Source organism: Periophthalmus magnuspinnatus, chromosome 9 (genome assembly GCF_009829125.3).
Source record: "Periophthalmus magnuspinnatus isolate fPerMag1 chromosome 9, fPerMag1.2.pri, whole genome shotgun sequence".
Taxonomy (NCBI): domain Eukaryota; kingdom Metazoa; phylum Chordata; class Actinopteri; order Gobiiformes; family Gobiidae; genus Periophthalmus; species Periophthalmus magnuspinnatus.
In genome coordinates, this window is record NC_047134.1 from 19,772,462 (window position 1) to 19,797,938 (window position 25,477).

General features: G+C 35.9%; 1 protein-coding gene across 3 annotated transcripts in view; it reads right to left on the reverse strand.

Annotated features, from left to right (window-relative positions):
- Positions 1–508: 508 nt before the first annotated feature.
- Positions 509–25,477, reverse strand: part of si:dkey-91m11.5 (PH_BCR_vertebrate and RhoGAP_Bcr domain-containing protein) — a 30,552-nt gene continuing 5,583 nt past the window's right edge. For 2 of the 3 annotated variants that reach the window (XM_055224128.1, XM_033972212.2), the window contains 22 exons: positions 15,411–15,580; positions 14,500–14,604; positions 14,110–14,295; positions 12,711–12,818; positions 12,514–12,574; positions 12,182–12,234; positions 11,963–12,103; positions 9,293–9,414; positions 8,660–8,825; positions 8,185–8,304; positions 7,881–7,956; positions 7,705–7,809; positions 7,562–7,636; positions 6,550–6,647; positions 6,168–6,299; positions 3,793–3,852; positions 3,612–3,721; positions 3,397–3,536; positions 2,744–2,878; positions 2,557–2,662; positions 2,185–2,341; positions 509–1,699 (listed from right to left, as the gene is read on the reverse strand). In XM_055224128.1, the coding sequence (XP_055080103.1) occupies positions 1,610–1,699; positions 2,185–2,341; positions 2,557–2,662; positions 2,744–2,878; positions 3,397–3,536; positions 3,612–3,721; positions 3,793–3,852; positions 6,168–6,299; positions 6,550–6,647; positions 7,562–7,636; positions 7,705–7,809; positions 7,881–7,956; positions 8,185–8,304; positions 8,660–8,825; positions 9,293–9,414; positions 11,963–12,103; positions 12,182–12,234; positions 12,514–12,574; positions 12,711–12,818; positions 14,110–14,295; positions 14,500–14,604; positions 15,411–15,580 (2,516 nt within the window). In that variant the 3' untranslated portion in view covers positions 509–1,609. The remainder of the gene's footprint in view (positions 1,700–2,184; positions 2,342–2,556; positions 2,663–2,743; positions 2,879–3,396; positions 3,537–3,611; positions 3,722–3,792; positions 3,853–6,167; positions 6,300–6,549; positions 6,648–7,561; positions 7,637–7,704; positions 7,810–7,880; positions 7,957–8,184; positions 8,305–8,659; positions 8,826–9,292; positions 9,415–11,962; positions 12,104–12,181; positions 12,235–12,513; positions 12,575–12,710; positions 12,819–14,109; positions 14,296–14,499; positions 14,605–15,410; positions 15,581–25,477) is intronic. The other variant, XM_055224129.1, reaches the window with a different exon arrangement.

A 25,477-nucleotide genomic window follows, 5' to 3' on the forward strand; every position in this document is an offset into this window, starting at 1 on the left:
AAAAAACATGCATTCTTACTCTAAGGGAGCTCCTGGCCTGTAACTGGGCCTAGTGTTGTCTGCTTGAGAAAGATATGTACTGTGGAACATTTAAGGCAAAGCAATGGCATCTCTGTGGAGACAAGCAAGTGGCTGTCCCTTCACTAGAAAAGTTACTCAGTGCCCCTTTAACTAAGACTTCAAAAGATAAAGCTAGATCATCATGTCTTGCATTAAATTTGCTATTTATGATTTAAGTTAATGATCTTTGAATTTGTCTTTCATTTTGAAGTAGTGCATGCAAGTGTTTTTACAAACTGTTATGAACACAGTCATACATAAATAAAGTCATAAATTAAGTTGATGGTTCTGTTTTACAGTTTAGTAGACTAGATAGAACAGTGCAAGTGGCAGGGACAAGAGACTGAGCAGAAAATACCTCCCCCTCTTTAGACACTTCCTCCAGGGGAAAATGTGTTTATGAATTACAGACATATAAAAACTTAAAATTAATTAAAATCACACAAACTATATTATACCCTTATTTATTTACATGTTTACATATACATTGATCGTACAGTTATTGCTTTTGTACAGCTAATAAAAGTTGAATACTTGTTGTGACATGTGCTTTCACAGAGGTTTACACTAATACTGAGACTGTGGAAGATAAATGCAGTAATAACCAGCTAACATCAGATATGGCTCTTTAAAAGTCCAGTGAGGAACAGTTTGTAGATAAGACTAATCTCTTCATTTCTACAGCAGAGTTCATGTCCTAGAGTTTCAATATTATTCGAGGAATGTACATGTAACACTGATGCAAGGTAATTAACTGGAAAAAAAGATTATGACAAACATGACTTCAACAGCATAGATATTGACCATATGCTCACTAATGCGTTGTCATGAGAAAAAACAAGAAAACAGGGCTTTACAAAGGATGTGTAACAATAATATTCTATAATATTTTATGTGAGGGAATATTTTTTGATAGGCCAAGGCCATAATCCCAAAACTTTTAAAAAACCTAATTTGGCATTTTACCCTTTTATTGGTCCTCAAATTTCTGTTTTCTGGCCCAACCAAATTAGGAAAAAAATATAGACAATTACGGTACATAACACTTAAAACGTTTATAGTTCAACATGCCTGCATGTTTAGTGACTACAACAATTCAGTCACTTTATAAAATTAGAAGAGTGTAAACATAAGAGTAAATGAAATGATCTATTGGTCATCAGTAGGGAACCATTGGCACAGCTTTTACCGAAACACAAAAACAAGCAATCATTCGCTCAACATCAACAATGAAAAAAAAAATTAACCAGCAAAATAGTAAACCTCCTTTGATTGGAGAGATGTGCACAGTGACAGAACAAGGAACGTTTTAAAGAAAGGTGTTTAAATAAAAATAGGAATGATTTAGAAGAGATTGTTGAACCAACACAAAAAAAACCCAAAACGCACAATGGTCTTTTTTCAAAACTAAATGTGCATTATTGCCTCCCTCTGGTGGACATACAATGCAACTGTATGGTAAACCAGCAGCCACTCAGCAGCATTCACCGAGGCTAATCATGGGAAAAGTTACTTTCTCATTATGATGAGAATGAAGTATGTGCTCCTGTTATACTTCAGTGGAGAAGAGAAGGCTCTGCCGCTTGCTGTCTGGAGTTGGGATACTCTCAAGCTGCAGAAAATACAGCAGCACTTGGACCTGGAAAGACACATGGATCCTTTTAAAATATCAATCAAACAATGATTTAGCCCTTACATGAGGTGTGTAATGGGAAGGTTAACATGGACAATCACAGAATCGATATTTTGGGGGTGTTAAAATAAAATTCTTAATCATTCAGTAATGGGAGTCCAATTACAGCAGAATGCTTCATGGTTCTAAGATAACCCAATGTACAAAATTGCTGTTAAAGAGTTGCATACAAACAAAAAAGAATGTTCAAAACAGATATGATAATCAGGATGGGAATATGTTTTGATTACAATTGAAACATACTGCATTATTTATCATTATACACAAGATTGTGCTCATATATTTTCTTGTAGTTGCTTAAAAACATCACCCACTGTGAAAAACTATTTGAAAGAAAATTAACAGTAATTTAGTTTCACTAAAGTTTATGTGAATATGATATACAACATACATTTAGATAAAAGCCTTATGTAAGGCTTCATTTTTGGTACCTGAGCCATGACCTCCAAAGACCAGCAGTCGTTCATAGAGATGGGCTGGGAGCTGTTCAGTTTACTGTCTTTCTCAGATGGCCGAAGCAAAGTGGGACCAAAAACTGTGGCCAGGTTGTGCAGTGACATCTTGTTAATGCTCTCATTATCGGCAATCCTGCAAAATGTCATAAAAACAGTTAATTATAGTACACTTTAGTGTAGAAATATGCTTTACATTACAGGCATTGTAACACATTTCTATCAGTAGTACAAGCAGATTTGCATTTCTATGGTAATTATAAGAATTCACAAATATGCATTATTTTGTCAAGGTAAATTAATAGGTTTGCGCTACAAACAGGAAAAAGGATATTACTAGATTACTTTTACCTTTTTAAATGGTCAAGTATAAAGAGAAAAGTGACTAGGTTGGGTTCAGGCAGAGACAGTAGTAAGTTCAACATGCAGCTTTCCTTGGCTACACTGTCTGAAAGAGCTACAGGGAAAAAATAAAAATATATTTAGTTAAGTATATTAACTTCTACATAATATTAAAATAAGATATACAATTACTGACCAATGCCGCCAGCAAAGTTTGGGTATAACTCATCAGTAAAAAGAGGCTCAGGTAGTTCACGAAAATACAACTTGAGAGTCCCAGCTATGGCATTGACGTCCATGTCTCTCATCATCAAAGACACATCCTTATTATCTACAGAGAAACAGTAAAAATATCAACATGATGAAGACAAGAAAATTAAGACTGATTATATATGCTATAGCTTGTTCAATTAGCACCACTTTAAGTTCTACTAAGAATGTAAATGTAATTCATCAAAATCCTTTTTGTGGGTATTCTCCCAGGCAACTCAACACTTGACCAAGAAAAACTATCATTAAGAAGGGTCAAAACACATTTCCCTCTAAACAAAATAAGATAAGAGAACAAGATTTTTATTTATAGTAAATAAAATTGTGTGGGTCCGTCCACAATTATTCATTTATTTTCTTGAATATTTTTACTGCCATTGTAGAACTGCTTTATGGAGCTACAGTCTTTTAAAAGTTGTGAATCACCAGTGTTAACCAATTAGCCAAAATGAAAACACATTTAACAAGATCATATTCACATGTGTGCATATGGCCATTTTATCACACAAGATCTTGTCCAGTCCCTATCATTAACAAACCTCTATGCTGTGGATATGTTAATGTAAAGCTTGGACGTACTTGTGTCAAATGCAGCTTTCAGTGACTGTATGTCTGTTGCAACTCCAGACACTCTGTAGATCCCCACTTCCTCCATCCCTCTCCGTTCAATCTCCTCCACACACTGCCGTACAATCAAGGGCACCTTCGACCGCTCTCTCCTGACAAAGACACAAACAAGTCATTAACAATAATAGGAAATAATAATAATAACACATTTTATTTTTAATACATACTTGGTCACCGCATTTATTTTGACCCCAAACACTCCAGACTGTTTCCTTGAAGGCATCCTCTTCAGACTGAATTCTCGGCTTGTGAACTTCATTGACAACTTCACCTCAATCTGTAAGGAAACATTAAAAGAGTTAATCTAAAAATTTTACACAATGAATTGTTATGGGACACATTACTCACCCCATTCATAGCAATAACAGTTCGTTGCCAGTCTTTGTTTTGTAAAGTCTGCGGGTCCAGCTAAAAAATACAACACAAATGATTTAGTACAAGATTTGTATCAGCACAAAAAGAAAGAATAAACTACACAAAGGTACTGAAAACAAATCATACCCCTGCTTTTATGTACATCAAGCCAAAATATCATAACATCATTGGATTAATCTCGTGCGGCAGATGTTATTTTGCCAAAGAAAACATGAAATCCCATTCAGTTAATCCTTTGTTCAGCAAAAAACAACTTTAAAGACCCCAAAACAGTATGAAGCTGTTAGATAAGACTACTTGATCCAAATTACATTATGGTACTTTTATTTACAATTTAAATTAATTTTAAATATTTCTTTATTTCAGTGTATTTGAAAAGTGTACTTTAACTATATGGTCTTCAGTTGCGATACTCAGTAAATTATTATAATTGCAATTGTTAAAAATGATACTCCCTTGTCTTTTTCCAGATCCTTTCTTAACTGAATCTTATTTATATATTGCATTGTGTGAAATACCAGTACAATGACACACACTGACATATTGGTACTATGATAAAAAATAAATGAAATAAAACATGATTGCAGGTTGAGTTATCAAGACTACTTAAGATAGTACTACTAGTAATCATAGCTCCTCTCTTTACCTTGGGTCTAAGCAGTGTCCCTCTAACTCTATCCCACAGTCGAGCTCCTGTGTTCAGGCTTTTCCTCTGTATTAAGTCACTCTCCAGCTCAGCTCCAATGGTCTGGTCCATGCTGTCCTCAATATTTGGACCAAAATCACTCATCCTTAAAATCTCCAGCTTATTTTTATTCAACCTTCAGCTTTACCAATTTACAGCAATTCCAGTGCCTCTTTATAGCTTCTGAAAGGTCCAAGTTAGATCCATTTTCCAAAAAGCTACCATTGAAATAATAATGAATATAAATAAGAAAACAAACAAACGTCTTTCTTACAAAAACAGTTAAAAATGTAAAATATCCTTGTTGCATATTTCCACTGACAAGCTCTAAATGAATTCAGCGTCCATTGAAGGCAGAACAAAGCCAGTGGACCATGCTGCTTGCTGCCTGTTGTTCCTGTCCTAAATGGATTTTAGGATTATGTGGTGAATCTCCTCCTACCCTCTTTCCCATGTGTTCACACTTGTCACAGCCAGGAGAAGACGAGGAGCAGCCCGTGACTTTAATGAAGGTTCATTCACGGCCAAGTAGGACTAAGTGAGACTACTGGGTTAGATACTGTGTCTACTATTGCTTATGTTTACTTAAACCTATATTGATCACCTTTATTTATTTGTGTTAATGTAGGTTTTATATATATAAAAAACTCCATAATTAAGAGGCTGGAACCATTCTTGCCTGGGGATAGCGCCTACTGACTAAAATACAGAATAAATTTAGCAGTTACCAAATATGCAATTTTTTAAGTCAAACTGAAGTGGAAGAAGCCTCTTATATAGTTTGAGTCTCCACCAAATTGCATGAATCATTCAATTATATACATGTATCAAGCTAAAAACCCTTTGAATTGTGACAAATATGGTAAAGGTAGATATATTCCTGTGAGGATGCATAATTAAACCATGATTAGAACCTTGCGGAGTACAACCACGAGTGAAGAAAAATACAGGATGCCAGCTCTCTCCAGCTTTCCCTCTCTGCCACCTGTGCATTTGAGAAATCCCTTCACTCCGGATCAAAGCAGATCTGGAGTGTGTCATGGTTTAGGGCCAACGCCAAGGGCCAACGCCAAGAGCCAACACCAAGGGCCAACGCCAAGGGCCAATGCCAAGGGCCAACGCCAAGGGCCAACGTCATGGGCCAACGCCATGGGCCACTGAAACTATATCAGATGAAGGCTTTGATAAAAAATGCTATGGGGCAGGATGAGCCCAAAGTACATGGGTCCTAATGGAATTGTCCAACAGCAGGTTTTAAAGGTTAATCTGAGAATATTTTATAGATGAACTATGCAATTTCCTACATATTATATTAATTACAATAACGTTTTCAATTTCCACCAGTAACAACAGAAGCTAGATCCAACTTCTTTAAACAATCACATCTTGCATTGTATTTGTTTTCTTTATGTAGATTTGATGTAAATGTTATTTTTGGTCTGTAATTAGTTATATGTATATTTAACTGACTAATTAAAGGGAATTAATCTCCCTTATGAGGACACCTATCTATTGACAACATGATAAAGCGTCAAAATCGATTTTTTTTTCTAGAAGATAAATGAACATTTTTGTGCAATCCAAATAAAACGAAAGTTACAAATGTAAGTACAGTTCTATAAATCCCAGGTGACCCCCCCCCCCCCCCATCTGACAAACCTACCTTGATTTGACCTTTGGCGATGATTCTCTCTGTGAGCTCTGCATCTTCTTTACTCAGTTTTGATTTAGTGGCACATTTCTCATAACAGAGCAACCTCAGAGTCTGGGAACCTTCCAGTTCAATCTCAAACTCCTATAAGAAATAACAATTATTTTTTTATTATTAAGTTATATTTGTTTTTTAACTATATTAATCATTTATTGTGTGTGTGTGTGTGTGTGTGTGTGTGTGTGGGTGTATGTGTGTGTGTGAGGCCATATGTTTGCATGTATTCATATGTATGAATGCATCCATATGCATTCATTAATTCAACTAAATTGAATCTCTTGTTGAATAAAAAGAGCAATAAAAGAAAGTAAAATAGTGGTACAATGAAGTGTACCTCATTCCAGTTTGGTTCAGTTGAGTTTCGGTGCACTCGTGTCTTCGCCTTGTTCACAAAATATCCAAATGAATCCACCTCCAAAGAGCAGTACAGGTCTAGAACACAAGATGAACATCAGACATGAGGGATTTTATTTTTCTTATATGCAACATGGATTAGTAATCTGACTTGGTTGATATTTTTTTTTTTAATAACAAGACAATGCAAGGTTTATTCTTTGATATGCTACGAGCCACTGAATGCTTGCATTACATCGTAGTTCTGCATTTGCTCAGTGTTCAGTGAGGTTTTCCCTTTTTACAACCACACCCATAGCATAGTCTAGTATTGAATGATGCCATTGTTTGTCTGGTAGAAAGTAAAGTGAAACCCTAAGCTTTCAGTGTGTGGTGAGTTGACTAAGACATATTTGAGGTGGCTTGTACGCAGATTTCCCGGTTAATCCCTTAGCAGCAGCTGCCCTCCCAGAGAGAGAGAGAGAGGGAGGGGGGCAGAAAGAGGGAGACAGAGGCAGAGGCTAAAACACGTGCCATCTGCATTACCAGGGATATGATTAACAATACAGCTTCACACTGGACTGCTATTGTATTATGATTGCAAAATTGGCTAAGTCAATACATTTGTATGCTATTTGAAGAGTACATCTGGTCAAATTGATTGAAGTCTGTATCACAAGAACATAACATTTGACCTTCCGTGATTGAGTGCTGGTTTATTTCTGTATTATATGAGCAGTTTTGGTATAGTTAGTGTATTTAAGACCATTTTTTATTGCCTAATCTAAAAAATACTTGTTTTTCCATATTTTTCAGTGGATTTGTGAAACTCTCAGGAAAACTTGTGGTTACACTTATCCACAGAGATAACAGTTTGGAATCCTTTTACATTTTATGAGAAGGAATTCAGTATTGATATGTATTGTGTTTAAATTTAAATTCATTCTAGTAACCTTCACTATATAGCTTTGCAAAAGAATACATTATTGTAGATACTGACGAATAATACTTACCTAGACTCTGTTTAAGGCCTGACGCCGAGTGGACAATGACATTTAGGAAGCCATACAAACCTGAAGACTCATCATCTTCAAATAAGAAGAATAAATTATAGGTTATAGATGCATAATTATGTTTGTTTAAAATAAAAATGTACCTTCTTTGCTCATAGTCATTGGTATTGTGTGCACTGTCTGGAGTTTAACACAGGAGTTTGTGAGCATTTGCAGCTCCAGAGAAGTTAGAGAGAAGCTTTTAAAACCTACAGAACACAATAGTCAAGTTTCAAATCAAACTTCAGATTTTCAAAAATATAGCCACCGATTTACCTACATTTTTTCTGTTGTTCTCGAATGATTTCCCTCCACTCAGCTCGCTCATAATCAGAAGAGATGAGAAATGTGAAACCCTTAGAAGACAATAAAAGTGTAAGTTGTTATTATAACCAGCAGATGGTGGTAGATGCACAATTCACTTTTGGGAAATACCCAAATACTGTAAAATGCTTTCATAATAATATACATTTTGTATAAATTTTTTTGTAAAAAAAAAAATAAAAAAAAATAAATAAATAAATACAATGTAGAAAATCACTGCAATACAAAGCTCAACTAAAGTTCATCTATCTGGGACCCACCTTGCCGTTCCTGCTGGCCACTCTGAACGCCATATTAGGGGACATTAGCAGCAGCATTGACTCCTGCTCTGACAGCTTCTTCCTCAATCGCTCAATCACTTTGGGGGCTTTCGTTGTTCTCTGTAATCAAAACAATTGTAATGGTTCTTTATAGTATTTGAATTGAACAATCAGACAGACAAGATTAATACCACAGTGTGAAACATAGGCAAAGCAATAATGTTTCCATGGAGATAAGCAGGTCAAAAGAAATTTGGGCTCATCCAGAGACATTTGAATATGTTTTTTTTTTTTTTTTTTTAGTTATTTGTATCTCTAAATGTAGCAGTAGTACATTTCGATAGACATTTTCACTACTCTTTCCATCTCTGGCTGAAGTTACTCAGATGGTGTCTAGACAAACATCCGCATCGCAGACTTCCACATGATTTTAGTTTTTAGTTCCTGGTTCTGTTGTTGTAAGTTGTTGTGTTACCTTTTCTCGTTGGATGTCATTCTTGATTTGAGAAATTTTGATTTTCATGGCATCGATTTCCTCATCCTGGACCAAAGGGATGGGTGTTGACTCACAGTCCTCCAGAGTCTGAAAGGTGAGGTCGGCCAATGGGATGTACCACTTACAGTCGTACTGCTGCCCCTTCCTGGAAATTAGAGAAAAAAAACTACCGGTAAGTTGAAAGTCAACAGTACTGATACATTTCTTAACATGAACTGTGACTGCAATTAGATTTGTCATTTTTGTTTTAAAAGTCAAATTCAATATAAAGTGTACAATTCAAACACTGCCTAAGCATTTGAGAGATTTCATATATGTTTTTATTAAAATCTAAAAAAACAAGTTATCATCAGATTTTATAGAACAAAACAAAACCTTATGAAGACAGGATAATACCTATGTGATGCAACCGTTGAAACAGAAATTTCAGTATTAGTCATATATAGTTACTGATACTGTTCACGTGACTTGAATATGGCAATTATCTATAGATGTGTTTTTATGAATGGTGAACTGATTAAATACTCGGTCTTATGGGGTCCCATGTGACCTATGACCCCCCCATGTGTGTAAATACCTCTCTGTGATTGGTCATTTGGTCACATGACTCACCCCAAGGACTGCTTCTTCAATTTGGTGCAGAGCAGGAGGTCCGTGAACAGGAAGACGTGACGCAGTTTCCTAGAGCCCTCCACCAGCTCCACCATGAACCGGTCCCTGAGCAGCTGTCTGTGCTGAAAGACAACAAAATGCAATTAAAAATGTGTTTTTTGAAGTTTAATAATTCACTAGTTCAAATATGAGATCAAGTGCAGTCTTTCTTTAACCCATAACAAAACTACTTACATTTGACTATGCATGCTCTAAAATGGTGAAGAGCTCCATTATTATGTTAAGATTTTTTTAATTTTTTTTATTGTAATAATACCACAATATTGTCAACTTTGTTCCCCAAGTCCTCTTAACCCACCATTTGGGAGCCACTGTACCCTCTTTAACCTGTTGTTATCAATACAATAACAGAGATTTCATGCAGCTGCCAGTTTTATCAGTTCAAATGTTTGTTTTCACCCTATAATCTGTGGTCACCCTAACTTGACACTGACCGGACAGAGCCGCACACTCTTCCTACTGCTTCCTGGTTTCCATTTGACCTTTTGACCTCTGGGCTGTTGTAGTTTGTGTAGTCATGAGATAGGTAGGATAGAATTCTAAAGTGGGCATTCCTGTGGTTGTCTACTGTAACATCCTACCTGGGGCCATGTTTTGATTGTCAGTCCTAGTCAAGCATGTAAACAGACCTGCAAACTTTTATAATTTTCATGGAACTCGATAAAATGTCCAGTTTTGTCAATACTAATATGGAAAATAGAAAACTAGCCAAACTTAATATTAAATGGTGAATTTTATTTCACAAATAATATTAATTTTATATATATTGGATTCTTTATATTAGAACTAGCATTTTCCTTCTGTTTAGAGATAGCCACAATTGCACCAGCAGCTGTTTTGTCCCCTGTAGCATTATATCTCATAACACTGCCTCTTGACACTGACCACGTGGGACCCTACTCTCCTCCCACAAGAACATGCTCTCCTAAAATCTTATTGTGATTCACTGTTAGGGCAGCTCAATAGAAAATGATACCCTCCAAAGAATATGTAGTCAAATGTACCGGTACACAAGTCAGATAACACAAAAAACTAAGCTCAGTTTGGGTACTTAAGTTAAATTATAGGGAAAGCAACAAAAATAGCAACAACCACAGATGAAAACAAACGTTCTTGTCATGCATTTACCTCTACATGAGACTTATATACTGCAGACAAAATAGTAACAAACATGCTTTGATTTATTGCCTTGTATATAAAAACAAATATATCACCAAGGGGTAAAATTATGGTTGTGTGGCATCCTCTTATGTTAAAACTTAAGAAAACAGTAAGGGTATAACCAGATTTAAACTTAGTAATCAATTTATAGCAGTTTTTATGGGAGAGGCTGGGTTTAAGTGCTTTTATTACTACTAGTTAACAAAAAAAAACAGAACAAAAATATCATAAGGTACAAAAACACAGGTAATGCTTGCTGTCTATTCTACGACACTCTGATTGTCTCAGAATCAAATAAAAATGTCTTGCTTGGAACCTATCCTCACAAATGAATAACACAAGCCACTGCAGATATTGTAGTGCTAACCTTATTAGCCCTGTTATATCAATTTTGCTTTTGATACATTTACAATGGAAATTAGCAATTTCTTCTGACCTGAGGACAAGGTAATTATACCATTCATGTTTTTTTCTATAGAACTTGAGACATCAAACTAAAACAACCTCTCCCACATCGTCTTCCACTGTCTTTGTTCCGACATCCTCCTTTTTGAACTGGACACTTCCAAGCAACAATAAATCAACATATAATCTGTGTGAGTCCAAACTTTCCAGAAGCAAGCAACTAAGGGTTCAAAACTATTATGAACACACCCAGTAAAATAGTGCGACAGATATTTGATAAGTTTCACTGCTGGGCATTTCTGGGAAGTAATATGGAGGCTGGATTGGGAGAGGATGGGAGGATTTGCTTTGTCCCAAGTTTCCTTATTGTTAGACTTCCTTCAGGATCTGAGCCAGGCAGCGGTGAGTCACAAGCAACCTGAATAATTTTATTACCAAAACACCTCCACACATTTACAGTCAGTGCAAGAGGTAAATTATAAACACAGAATGTCGTCTGAAATTCAAGACTGCTTCAAGCTCAGTGAATGTCTAAATGAACAGTTGTAAATATATTATTGTATTATTATTACTTTGACTTTTCTGGTACTATGCCAAAATCATAATAGTCACTGTTTGTACATTAGGTTAGGCTGTCCTTCCAGAAGAAATAATAGGCACCCAACCCCGAAAAGTAAATAGTGAGGAAACACTAATTTGGAGCAATAAAAACGTGAAGATCCTGAATGCAAAGTCCAAAATTTCACAATACCTTGCAACTGCAATCTGACAATATTTACAGTATCAATGGCTGTGAGGTAATAATGTGGCTCAGATGTGGCTGGTTAGGATCACAAGTCACATATTGAAACTGCATTGATAATTAATTAAAATACTAAGAAACAAACAAGGGATCTTGGCATATACTGGTATATCATGTAACTGTGTAGAAAAGCTTGATTTTTAAACCAATGACACTCTGTATGTATTTAGCAATTCTCTTATTATATCAAAATTTGTCATAGGATTGGTTAAATGTCAATACAAGATTCATGCAGTACTAACCTCTCCCTTCTTGATGGTCATGGACTGCCGGCGTGGCGTTATCTCTTCGTTGACGCTGGACAGAAAGTTTTGGGAGATTCGGAGAGCGTCTTGCAGCAGAGGGAGGTCCGGGTGGGATGAGGGTGTGTGCTTCAGGAGGTCCTACGAGAAAAGGTTATGAAATAAATTTTATAGGAAATAGAGAGATTAATAGATAAGATCTTTAAGTTTGTGACTTACATGTAGAACAAGTGTACTGCGTGTAACTCTGTCTATGGGTTTGTAAAGGAGAGCTGTAGGAAAAAATATAGTTTAAAACATCTCACACAAGTAAAGACGACAAATATAGTTTATTTTTATATGCATATTGTTTTAACAGTCACTGTTGATTCTTACTTATCCAATTTACAACAAATAAAAAATGATAGAATGAATGCTTCATAACATTGCACTTTTTACCCACAGGATTGGATAGACAGGACAGCATAGCACAAAAGAAGGTCAAGAGTGAGGAATGACATTCAGTAAATTGTCGAAGCCGGTGCAACACACATACATTTGAGACTACTTACTTTCAAGTGAATATTTTGCAGACTGATCTTTACAATCCTTTGTGCTTTTTACTTTCAGACTCTGTTAAAAATAAATCAAAGGCATGAGAAAAAGCAGTAGCAAAGTTAAAAGTTTTGGAAATCTATTAGGCCCTCTGTTCTGGACCCTGTCACCACCACTTTCAGTACACTGTCTTACTTGATGGGAGGGTTCATACCTCAGATATCTGGGCAAACTGAGCATTTGCCTGGCAGCACTTGTCTGCAGTCTCCACGGCGACCTTATAGTTATCCACGAAGGCCCTGTACACTCCGAGCTGACTGGCCTGCCGGAAAAGAGAGGAGAGGAAATTAAGACAATGTTAGCTCTAGAAATTTTTTAACTAAAGTTGAGCATCAGTTCATATAGTTAAAAGATCTAATGTAGATTCAAAGCTTGTTTTAGGAGAGACAGATGCAAAATGTTTTAAGGCTACACTGTCAACAAAAAGAGTTATGTAATGGGTACAAACATGTTTACTTTGTTTGATCTCAAGTCTGTATGTAACAGTAATTATAGAAGCTAATAATATAAGTCTAATTTTGGGTCATGTTGGAAATACAGAATAACGAACAAGTAGTTGGTTACTCTATGCTACGATTGAATGTATAAATGCATCTTTATGTATCAACAAAACAACATAAGTGGTCAAATCTAAATTTTAAGTGTTTCAGCTAATACATGAAAAAAAAAAATCTGTATGTGTTACTTTCAAAGAGTAGAAAAGTACTTCAAAATATCAGTTGCTTTCTTATTATATTACATCACCATTGCCACAGCTCCTTAGATGCGTTTTCTACACTGCTAGAACCCATCTACACTGGTTCCTTTGAGAGCCTGAGTTTGCTCCTATTCAGCAGAGGCTGCTCCTCTTTTACTGCGCACCGTGTGGAGCGCCAGGCTTTTATCTGAGTGGGACATGACTCCAGGCAGTCGCCTCACGTGTGCACTGCAGCATTAGCAACAAGCCAACATGATATTAATGATATGGCCATGACATTTAAGGACCCAGTAATTAGCTGCTAATCAACAGTATGACTCAATGGACAGCGTTCTGTTTGATGAACCAACATGCTATTTGGAGAGGAGAGTTTACGTTTAGAGGCTTACATTTAAAACTACAATTATTATAAAATAAACTGTCCTTAAACCCAAAGTAACTAAAAGCTAGATTATCCAGTGCCATCAAAAATATTGAGAGCCCAAGGCAAAAATAAGGAACGAATGCTGTAAAATCTTTCAATTAATTATTATTTGGTTATTTCATTATGTATATGGGTGTATGTGTGTCCCCTTAATAAACACTATGTGGTTGATGTAAACAGCCCATAATGAATGAAAATGGGGGTTAGTTCAAGTAGTTAATTTTCATTTTGTAAATGGGTGCCTGTGTCAGATTAGTAATACCAGAGACGCTCTGCTTATGGCCCATAGAAGCTAGCTTGATTTAGTAACAACCTCAAGCTGCACATATAAGCAATAAACTATTCTGTCACTTCAGGATAGTGATAGTTCTTTTAATAATGACAACTTTTTGCCAATTCATGCAATTATGCAATCCTGCAACGTTGAAATACCAGTTTCTGAAAGAGGTCCCCCACACACTGGTTTTGGCTCCAGTCTTGGACTCGGGGCAGCAGCGCATCATAAAACTCTTTGTGGATCTCGTAAAGCTCTGGGACTTTGAAGAAGATGGTCTCGATCTGTTGAACCGTGAGCATCGGCTGAGACGTGGTGGCAGCAGCTCTCAGGGGCTTCATTGGCTACAAAGATCATAAATGCAGATAGAGGAGTCTGAATGATTTTGTATTTAAAGGAAGTGCTGCTCATTTCAAATTGTATAATAACTATACAATAATATAATATAATAATTGGTGGGGTCATGTTGAACTAAACAAAAAGTGTCTGTAGAAAGTACATGGTAAAATAGCAGAGAGAAGAATAATATTTTACAGATGTAGACGTACTATTAAAAGTGCCTCCAGGTGGCTGAGGTATGTCTCCTCACTGGACAGAATTCCGGACAAAACCCACTTCCGCATTTCCAGCCCTTTTTCCTGATCCAGCTCAACCTGCAGCAAAGACAGACAGGAAAGATAAAAAGCAGAGGCAAAAGATTAACTCTAGGGTTTATATGAAAAGATAGTTTGATTATGAACAAATTAGTGAAGCCATAATTTCAAAATAATTATACAGTTAAGTGTCTAAAAATATAATAAATTATTGTTTATGATTTTACTTTATTTACTTTAAAACAGACATGGCTTTCAATTCATGCCACTGCCATCACAGTCTCTTTGTGACAATTATCACATTACATTCAACCACGAAGTGTCCAAGGCTGAGATCGAACCGTCAATCTTCAGTTTCAGACAACCTCTCTACCTCCTGAGTCAGCATCACCTGCTTTGTCTACATTCCTTGGCAACTCTTTTGATTGGATTTCCCAACAGACATACAAATTGGTTTTGTTAATACAGTGTTAGACTACAACAGCACATAGCATGAACGAAAAGTGTAATTTACCCCATGTGATTTTCAATACACCCTCCTGCTGTACATTCCTGTTCTTGTGATTAAATTTGATTAAAAGTTTGGAGGAGTTGCAGATGCCACTCCCTATATTTTTACGAGATGGTATTTTACTTGTGGCAAACTCATTATTCATGGTACAACAAAAGCATTGCAATATTGTCAAAAATAACTTGTTCAAACTCTCATTTGTACAAGATAAAGTGGTAGCATTTGGTAATCAGGTATGAGAGCAACAGATATGAATAGTATGACATTTTTACAGTTTAGATGGCCTTCAAATTAGTTAATTCTATCAAAACCAATAATATACATTTTATACCAATTTTATATGAAATGTGCTTACCGACAGAGCAGACTCCAGGGAGTCATTGGACTGAGTGTCGCGGCTGCTGCGGCTCTTTGAGCAAAGGCGAGGGGACTGAGGGGGGGATCCACTGAAAGAGTCCTGGGTTTGGTCCTCGCTCTGGTCCAGGTCAAACGTATAGGACCCAGATGTATCATTGTAAGGAGCTTCTGTGGAAGACAAGCAAACAATACTAAATGATAGGCTGACAAATGAAAACATAACTTGAATTATTATATTAGAGATACGGCAGTTGCTTAGTTGGTAGTTCGATCCCAGCTATGACAACTGTATATTATTGTAGACACTTCACCCACCTTGCCTATATGAATATGGTGTGTGTGTGTGCGTGTGTGTAGGGGGGTTGGTTGGAAGTAACTGAAAAGAATGCTGGTACACTGTACGTTGGAGTTAGTCTATAGTTACAGTTTTGTCAAGTCTTATTCATTTCAAGTGAATAGTAATTGTAAAATCTAAACTAAGTTGGTCTAAGACTTTCAAGAAACCACAGTCTTTATATTAAATCCTGTTTTAATAACACCACAGCTGACTCAGCTCTACAGTCTGTGCCAATCACTGTGTGATGGTGCCAGCCAGGGCCAAGATAAGCCTGGGAAAAGAGTGGCTACAATAGGTGCTGCTCACACCAGCTATGTTAACTGTAATATTGGATTAAAACATGTTTCCTTGGGTGATAATTTTAATAAATCCATTAAAAGCATGAATAATAATCTTGTTTAATTTTGATAACTTATCCGAAATACTAAAACTGGTGTTCCTATGGTCCTATAGTATGCATTGTCACTCATCACACTTGCACTGGTTAATATACTAATACTTTATAACCTAAAATATTCTTATGTATGGAACTTTAGAACACAGAGGAGGACCTTTTGGAGAAGATAGACACCACTTTATAAGCACTTGAGATGGACTAAGTATGCATTAAACAAACACAAAGTAGGCCTATGTTTGTTTATCATGATCACCATTAAAATAATCACTAATATTTGACGCAAATTTAGCATATGACCTACTTCCTTGCCTCCTATACTGATAAACAACGGTGAACATATTACACCAAGATTGACTGTAAATAAAACCAAAACTAAACATACACCTCCAATCAGCCTTTTGGGAAAATATGTTTTGAAATGAAGGAGTAGATATGACACAATCCTGGTTGTCTTTACATTGAGTGTGGATTACAGAGGATCCAGACACCCGAAACCAGTCGCGACAGATTTTTATGAAGGGAGACAATTTATAACATGCTAGCAGACAAACGTGTGACAGCAAAACAAGTGTAATTGGTCACAAAATACACGTTACTCTTCTGTCCGCGGGATTGTAGATATTTAAAGGAAGAGGCCTTAGAGGAGCATATCCTGTAATCACTGTCAAAGGCCTGAGTCAGAGCAAACGTCACTGAGATCCTATCATGGGTGTCGTCAGAGCAGATGTGAACTTAACAACTAAACAAATAAAACCAGAAACATTAAGCTACCAGGGTTTGAAGCGTCACAGGTTGTTTAGGGGTTGTTTCAGTCATTTACAGGATGACCAGACGTAGAGGAAGTATTTCGAAGTATTTAGAACTATTGTATACTAATCTCATGGTGCAATTAACATGATTCATCTCCAAGCATGATAAATATTATGATATTGTCGAGGACGGTATTCACTGACTAAACGTTATGATCAAATTCAAAAGGACGATGATGCTACGCTTCGAAAGCTGCTACAAGCCAATACATGAAGCATTAAATAAAAGGTTTAAAAAGTATTGTTAAGGTGTATGGCCAAAAAAACTGCTTTCAAAAAAGATCCAGGAATTTAAACCACAACCTTCTGGCTGAGAGACAGAATGGCTGTCAATATCAAATTCACAATTCAGGATTGTTGAAAATAATCCAGGGCAATTAACTTGAACAATGTTTATACAAAACATTCAGATTTAAGTCTATCTAGTAGTACAACATTTCAATTGTAGGTGGGTGTTAATTTCCATCTCAAATTTCCAATTTGTTATTTTCTTATCTTTTCAACAGATAGAACATGTCTGCCTGTACATGAATGCGGTGGGACTGGTTCAAAACAGGAAAAAGAGAGGATTCCCCTGCAGCGCTTTGAGAGAGGGAGGGAGAGATAGTGTGACAGCCAGCAAAAGCTATTCACAATGGACTCAAACAAACAGGAGAGATGAGCTGTGATGGACTGAGCCTGAGGAGCAGAGTGCAGAGTTAACCAAACAGACTCTGGGGAAGTCCAGCAGAGAGGACCACTGGTGCTAAAGACAGATTAGACAAGAGTGAAAAATACTGAAGAGAAACTATAGAAGATATGGAGGTGAAATGAGTAGCTGTAATGTGATGATATTTTCTAATGATTATGTAGTCCAGTATTTCTAATTTATTCTGGAAACATTTTAGATTTTTATTTACTGTGAAAAAAAATTAATCCAGAATTTAACAATAATTTAACTGTTTTAGCAGACATTTATTTTCTGGTAAGGGTGGACAATAAAAACAATATAAACTAAAACCTCATCCGAGAAAGCAAATAGCTTTAGTATGCTCTTAAAGCTAATATAACTTTATTTACATTAGTCTTAATTTTGTTGGAAAAGGGAATATTTTTAAACTAGTGAAAAGTAGTGGATACCGTAGCATAGGCCAGTGGTGACAAAAGAGAGTCTGTCCAATAATCTTTGCTGGAGGAAGTGTTGAGGCAGGTTTGTCCGGAAAATTCACCCATTCATAATCGTCAAAGCGGAAACAGGCTTTTCACAAGGTCATCCCTCCACAAACACACACCACTTCATAGAGAGGGGCTCCTCTATGGTCATGGCTATCACATTTATATACCAGCACATTCATTTAACAGCACAAGACGCTGATAAATACGTTTTAAAGTCAACTCCACGCTTAGAAACTTGTGTCAACGTTACAGCATTCATTACTAACTATACTTATGATACAAATACCTTCACGATAGTATCATTTCTAAGTACTACAACTTTAACTGAAATTCTACCTACATCACTACTCGAATTACTACAAAAAACACTGTAGCTGATATTAGTAGGCTATATGAACTTCCAATCCTATAGAGGAGCTTATGATTATCTGTGAATTAGCAAGTGGTCATTTCCTAAAGCCTCAGTGTTAGAGTATATGCCCTCTGCCACATGATGAGATGCAGATTAAAAAGGCTTGTAATAAATACACACTAATGCTGTTACATAAGGTCTGATCTGGACAGCTGCAAGAGCCACTGCGCCTGTGATTTTCAAGAAGTTTAAAGGTGCACTATGTAACTTTTCTGCTTGTGTCCATGGAGATGTTATTATTTTGTGAAGTATGTTCTATTTTATACTATTTCTTTTACAAAATGACTTAATTAAATTAAACTAAACTAATTAAATTCAGACATTTCAGTAATTTCTAATCGTAATCATGCCATTTTTTTGTGTTTAATGGGCAAGGATTTTATTTTCCAGGGAATTAATATTAAAAGCCACTTTTATTTGTTAATAACTAAAAACATCAAATAAAAAATTGTTATGAATTATACCTCTTCAGATATGTTTTAAGCACCTTTCCCACACAATCTACTGTAGGTGACATTAGAATAAGCCCTCAAGGACATATAGAAGGATGTGTAGTTTATACATAAATTTCCTGGTGGCTTTTTTTGGAAAATAATCCATCACCATCAAGCCTGTTTCCTTCCTCAATCCACAAAACAAAGCAGTGTCCAGAGCAGTTTAATATGTGCTAGGTCTGGTGGATGACAAAGCAAAGACAACCCCTTAATCCTAATCCACGCAGATGGAAAACTGGGACAGATGTGCCGCAACAGCACAGACGATCAATGCAATCAGCTGCACTAGAGATTTTATAAAGCAAGTTATAATGAAGACTTTGATTGATATATTATTGTTGTTTGATTGTTGAAGCGTTTGTTATTTATGTTTCTAGCCTAAAGGTGACTGCTGATGTTATAATTATGATTCATACAAATTCAAATGGAAAACAGGTAAATTGATTATTATAGTGAAACAACAAATCAACTGTGTGGTATTCCATCATGTCACAACTAAATTATGGAAAAAAATACCTCACTTTTACTTTCTTTCACAGCCAATATGAAGAGGCTATGTAGAGTATATTCTACACAATAAATGCACGGCATAGTTATCAACATCAAAAACAAAAATGTGTAGTCAAGTTTTACAATATTCAATGTTGTTTGTCTGACTAAAAGAAAGGTCTATGAATATTACATCATTAAACGCAGGAAATAGTCAAACAAATAAAGCCTTTTTAGAATTTCAAAAAAACTGACCCAGGACAGTGAACAAATCCAAACAGAAATGTCACTTCACTATTTATATACTGTGAGCACTTTGCTAATGCAATTTCTGTCACAAACACATATTGAGCATGTACAAAAATGTTTGGAAATTACATTAAACATCTATAATTTCATAAATAGAACCCTGTAAAATGAAGGTCATTCTTTTTCTTACGACTGTAATGCTGTCAGTATAGATCCAAATGAGATTTGTAGCACTTTTTTGGGATAAAAAGTCAATTCTGACATTGTTAAAAGCTTTACTGGAGTTAAAGGCTGTTTGGATTCCCCTTTGAATGCACTGGTCTCTATGGAAACAAGAGAAAGAGGCCAAAGAAAGAACAATGCGAGTGTGATACTGGACTGTGAGAATGTACTTGGAAATAAATGAATGATACACTAAAAACAGTAATATTCAACATTTATACAATATTTCATTCTTCTCTTATTGGCATATAATAATTTAATATATTTGGATTTTACACTGTCATGTGTAAGATTTGATCTTTATTAGAGCCCAGTCTTGTTGAAGACAAGTCCAAGTTCAGTTCTGTGTGCACTTTGTAACTTTTCTGGTGGGATCGACTTGCTTATTTGTTCTTCATCTTACTTTTTCTGAAATGTTCCATAGTGGCATCACAATTTTGTGTTATCCCTAAAATAAAAAAACTTTGAAAGCCATGTATTCTTAATGTGTGCTGACTCACATTTTCTGACCTGTACATTGGCCTGACCTGTTTGTCTTAATGAAGATGGATAGGTTTAATACCATAGAGTGGAATATGTCAGGCAAAGCAATAATATCACCATAGAGATGTTGTGACAAGTGGCAGCCCCTCTACCAGAAAAGTCAAATAGGGTGCACCTTTAATTTACTAAAAAGGAACAAAGAATCTAGGAATAAAACTAGAACTAGGTGAAGCCAAGCACCATTTCTTAATTTGGGCATTTTTATTTGGAAGTTTTACAGTCTGTCAAACATGCCAAGAAGAGAAAAATAAGACGTAAACTGGCACAGCTAACACCCTTTATTACCTTACTTCACTTATCATATCTACATCTATGTGAGATATATGCCAGATCTAAAATGCCATGTAAACGGTTGTGAGAGGGGCCCACCAGCCTGCTGCCTCTGAAGTGAAGCAAAACAGTCTAAAATTAGTGCCAGTCAATGAACAACATGGTCTCGAAGTGGAACGTACCGCCCAAACGCACCTACTAATCATGGAGTGTGGAAATATCCCAGGCTGGTCAGAGGCTGCTGTAATCCAACAAGCAGAAAATACAGAATCAAAGGCTTATAATTCATCCAATATGTGCAAATAAACAGACAATGCACCACACCAGAGGTTTTACTGGGGAAGGGATGAAAGGAATGATTGTAGGGCGATAATGACCGACAAAAATTATATCTTATCCTGACAATATTTTAATCCCAGCAATCGGAAGATATTTTGGCAAAACAGAAATATACTAAAAATGCTTTTAAATGTAATAGTTGTGGTGCAAGACAAATGTGCAAGACAAATGTTAAAAGGAACCAAATGAAATTCAGAAATTTCACTTAATATTATTATTTGATCGCAATGTCATAACATTAATTTTGTGCTTTGCTTTTCACTTCCAATGAAAACATGCAGCTGTGCAGTTTCCTGGTCCAATATTTATTTATATTCCATTAAAACATACATAACACACATATGTCAACATGGATTAGGATTATGGATTCTGTGTTCGTTCAATTATTTATATCATGTCTGGATTGCGGAATAGATTAAACATTGAAAAAAGTCTTCACCTCTCATCCTTATAGAGTATAGTCTGCCTAACAAAACCAAAATCTAGCAGTCTAGCCAAGTGTAAAGAAAGAAACTTTTTACAGGAAAGAGGAAGAAGCAAGCAGCACTTCTACTCAATTTGTATAGGTGAGTGTCACAAAACAGTTTATTTATAGCATGCATTGCTTTTAGTTGATTGAAGACCAGACTTAACAACAGTGTTGAGCAAGTCTTTGCAGACGTTAAAAACATACTCGACACGTACTAGAGTTGCACAAGGTCTAACTGAAGTGAAAAACAAAACTGGTTATGGAAAAAAATGCCAAAATCAAATAAACCAAACAAGACAGAATAAAAATGTGATCAGTTTGAAGCACTCAAAGACAGACGCATGTATTGTGCTGTTGTTCATAAACAAGCCTTTCTAAATGAAGAATGTGGGGTTCCCCTTTCGAATGACTGTTCACAGATAAAAGCTACTGAATATACTGCATGATCACTTTGTCTAAACAATTAAAATGAATTATTACATAGAGCTGCTGTTAAAAAAGCAGGTCAACTTAATGTCCCATAGAAGCTGACATTTGAATATATGAACCCAGAACATGCACAACTAACAATTTACTGGAATAACAATGCAATTAGCAGTTTTAGTATTAACTGAGCCCAGCTATAGAAGTCTGAATTACTGAAACTGGTTTGCTGTGAGATAGTGATCAACATAGATACTTAAGGCAAAGTTACACATAAATACAAGTCATTTGATTTTCAAGCCTTTAACATTAACACTCAATGGTGCACAGGTGTTGTTGACATATGCACTGTCCTAAATAAAATAAATAAATAAATAAAATAAATAAAAAGGTTACAGCTGAATGACTAAAACTAAGACTAAGAGAGAATCATTCTTTTAAACTAATGACTGAAGTTCAATAAACAAGACACATTGTGGTTAAGCATGTAAAATGTGGTTTACTCACAAGTTTAAAAAAAATAGGCTGTTCAGTCCAAAGTAAAAGAGTTGTTTGTTCATGTCAGAAGAATACAGTATTCAAGATAATCCAATCCTCTGTCAGTAAAAGCTGATTTGGGGCAGAGTTCAGACAATGGAGAAACTGGAAGAAAAATCTGTATTGTCTATGTTTAGGAAATGGACAAGTATTTATCTGTTTTACTGTAATAAGAAAAAATATCAAATCAAAAATTGTGATGATCCATTTAAGGAAAAAAAAAAAAATCATGATACATTTTGTGTCATATCACCCAGCCCTTACACGATGTTAACACATGTTGTAATAAGCAGACACTGTATCATACCAAATTAACAATGAATTCATACCAGACATTATCCACTGTATTCATGTTTCTTTGGACAACGCTTTATACAAAAAATGCCTGGTATGTTTAATAGCCTTAAGGCCAGGCTCAGTCCAAACTCCCTTCATTCCCATCCCTCCCCTAACCTGCCTGGTTCGGTCCCACTCAAAGGGCCCTCTGTCCTGCTGGCTGCCTGTGTGAGTGTGGAAGTGGAATGCCTCAGCTGCTTTAAGGGTGTGGGGGGAAACGGCTAATGAAACGAAAAGTGTTGTGCGAGTTTAGACACTCCCAGTGCAATTGACGGAAATTTATGTTGTTGTAATGAGAGTGGAAGTAACAAGTAATTATTACAATGTTTCTCAAAACGCACCTGTTGTCTTTTGGCATCAGAGTAGTATGGAAGACCTAAGCTATGTTATAAGGGGCCTTTTTAAAAAAAAATACAAATGCTGACAATGGAAAGGACCATGTGACAATAGTAATGTTTTGATTATTTTTATTTTATTATTTTATTTTAGTTTAGTTTTGATAGATCTGATGTCATGTAATGCATTAAGACAATCTGAACACATGCTTGATACTAACTATAATTGTATACTAAAGCTATATCTAATCTACTTTTATAATGTCATTCTAATAGCTCTGTATACCACATTTCCAGTGTAAAATAATACAAAGAAATGTAATAAATAAATATGCTATGACTTAAACAATCTTCACCTCTGCTTCCCATGTCACAAAGGAAAATCTGGAGGGTGTAATTTTATCTCAAGTGGTTTGCTGTGATTGGGAGGAACAAAAAGTCCATTCATGCCCATTTACTGTTAGAGCAGCTGGCCTGGTTTACAGAAGCCCTGCCAGCTCTGCGCAGTGTCTGTGCAGAGGAACAGGTGCCTCGGACACAACGCGACGGAGGTCCATCGTGTTGACGTTTTAGTTGTCATGGTTTAGCTAAGATCAAGTTTAGACCTGGTTTAGACCTCAGTGGTGGATATGGTCAAAACTTTGGGTCTGCTTCCTCCATTCACAAATTTACAGTGTAGTTAAAAGGGAGGGACCACATTTCTTCTCCTTCAAGACCACCAAAACCTCAGATAATATCCAGGTATAATGATAGGCCTGTCTGGGTTTTCTAAAGGGACCTAAAATATTCATGATTTTGCAGTTCAAGTGGTGCTGAGCCAAGACTTCAGTGCCAACCTCTGGGTTCCAGCCAAAACATTAGAGCGACCTCATCACCTTTTCACACACAAGCTTTCAATTAAAGCAGACAGACATGGTCTACTGCATGGAGGAGTTAAGGGGGGTTAGTCTAGGCTTAACCACTAATGTCTTACTAAATGTAGACTTGCCAACATAACAGTTATACCTGAAAATGTTGGGGAAGAAGTTAAAAGTCAAATCTGCAGGACATACTTAGGAAATATGGTAAGGCTGGGTTAGCATTTAGGGTTGTACATTCAAGATTGAGATTCAATCATTTTTAATCGTTAATAATAGAAATAAAATTAGAAAAGTCTACAGCCAAACCAGCCTAACATGGATAATGTCAGATTGATATGTGGAACTCTCTGAATTGAGTTCTACACATTTATCAATCAGGAAAAAGGCAAAAGGAGCTATTCTAATTTCACATTTCCTATAACCCCATTTCCAATCCAGTTAAATTCATCAACATTGACTGGTAACCTCACTGATTTGCACTGGTACACTCAAAACAAGTTGTATATATATTCTTTTAATCTTTGCACTTGTAAATGGCCCTTCAAATGAATATAAACCACACTAAAAATAACTTGCTGATTATGTCTAGAGGATTATAATCAGACTAATGTGGGTTGTAATATTTCCCTTGGGTCTGAGTTGCTTCGCTGCTTTAGCCCTGATACATACATAGATGTGGCCACAGGCTAACAATGTAGTGATGCTAATTATATATGGCAAAACAGAGCAGTCAGACAGTTGGCCTCTTTAGCAGCTAATCACACGCTTTTCCACCACCAGCTTCACCAACGACCTAGAAACACCAGCTAGAAATCAACATGCATTCACTCTCATTGTGCAGATATGATAATAGGTATCACACTGCTACATTAGTGAGTTTTTATAATGGATATCAAGTAGGTGCAAAATTTCACATTGAGGATTTTTTTGTTAAATGACCATATGAATGAAGCTTGATACATATTTTTCTTCTTCAGTTGTTTATAACTACAATTCTTGTTTAGTAACAGTTTTTTTCTCCTAAAACCTTTACAGAAAATTGTCATATTTATTGCTTTGAGCTGTTAACTGAAGTTACATGGGGATAGGTCTGTCACGATAACAAATTTTGAAGTACAATATATTGCAAAGTAAATATAGTTGATAAATGATAGTATTGAAACTAATTTATGGCACTTACACAATAACCCTATAGTAGAATTTTTCCTTAAAACTATTCTAAATGTATGTTTTGGTTAAAAAAACACAAACAGCAATAAATAAATAACAGAATGAAACACTTTGGTAGTTAGTTTGTATCCATAATGAGTCATAGAAGTCATTTATCCAACCCTTATTATCATGTAGTATTTATCGTGACAGGCCTACATGAGAAACCAGTCAGGGTAG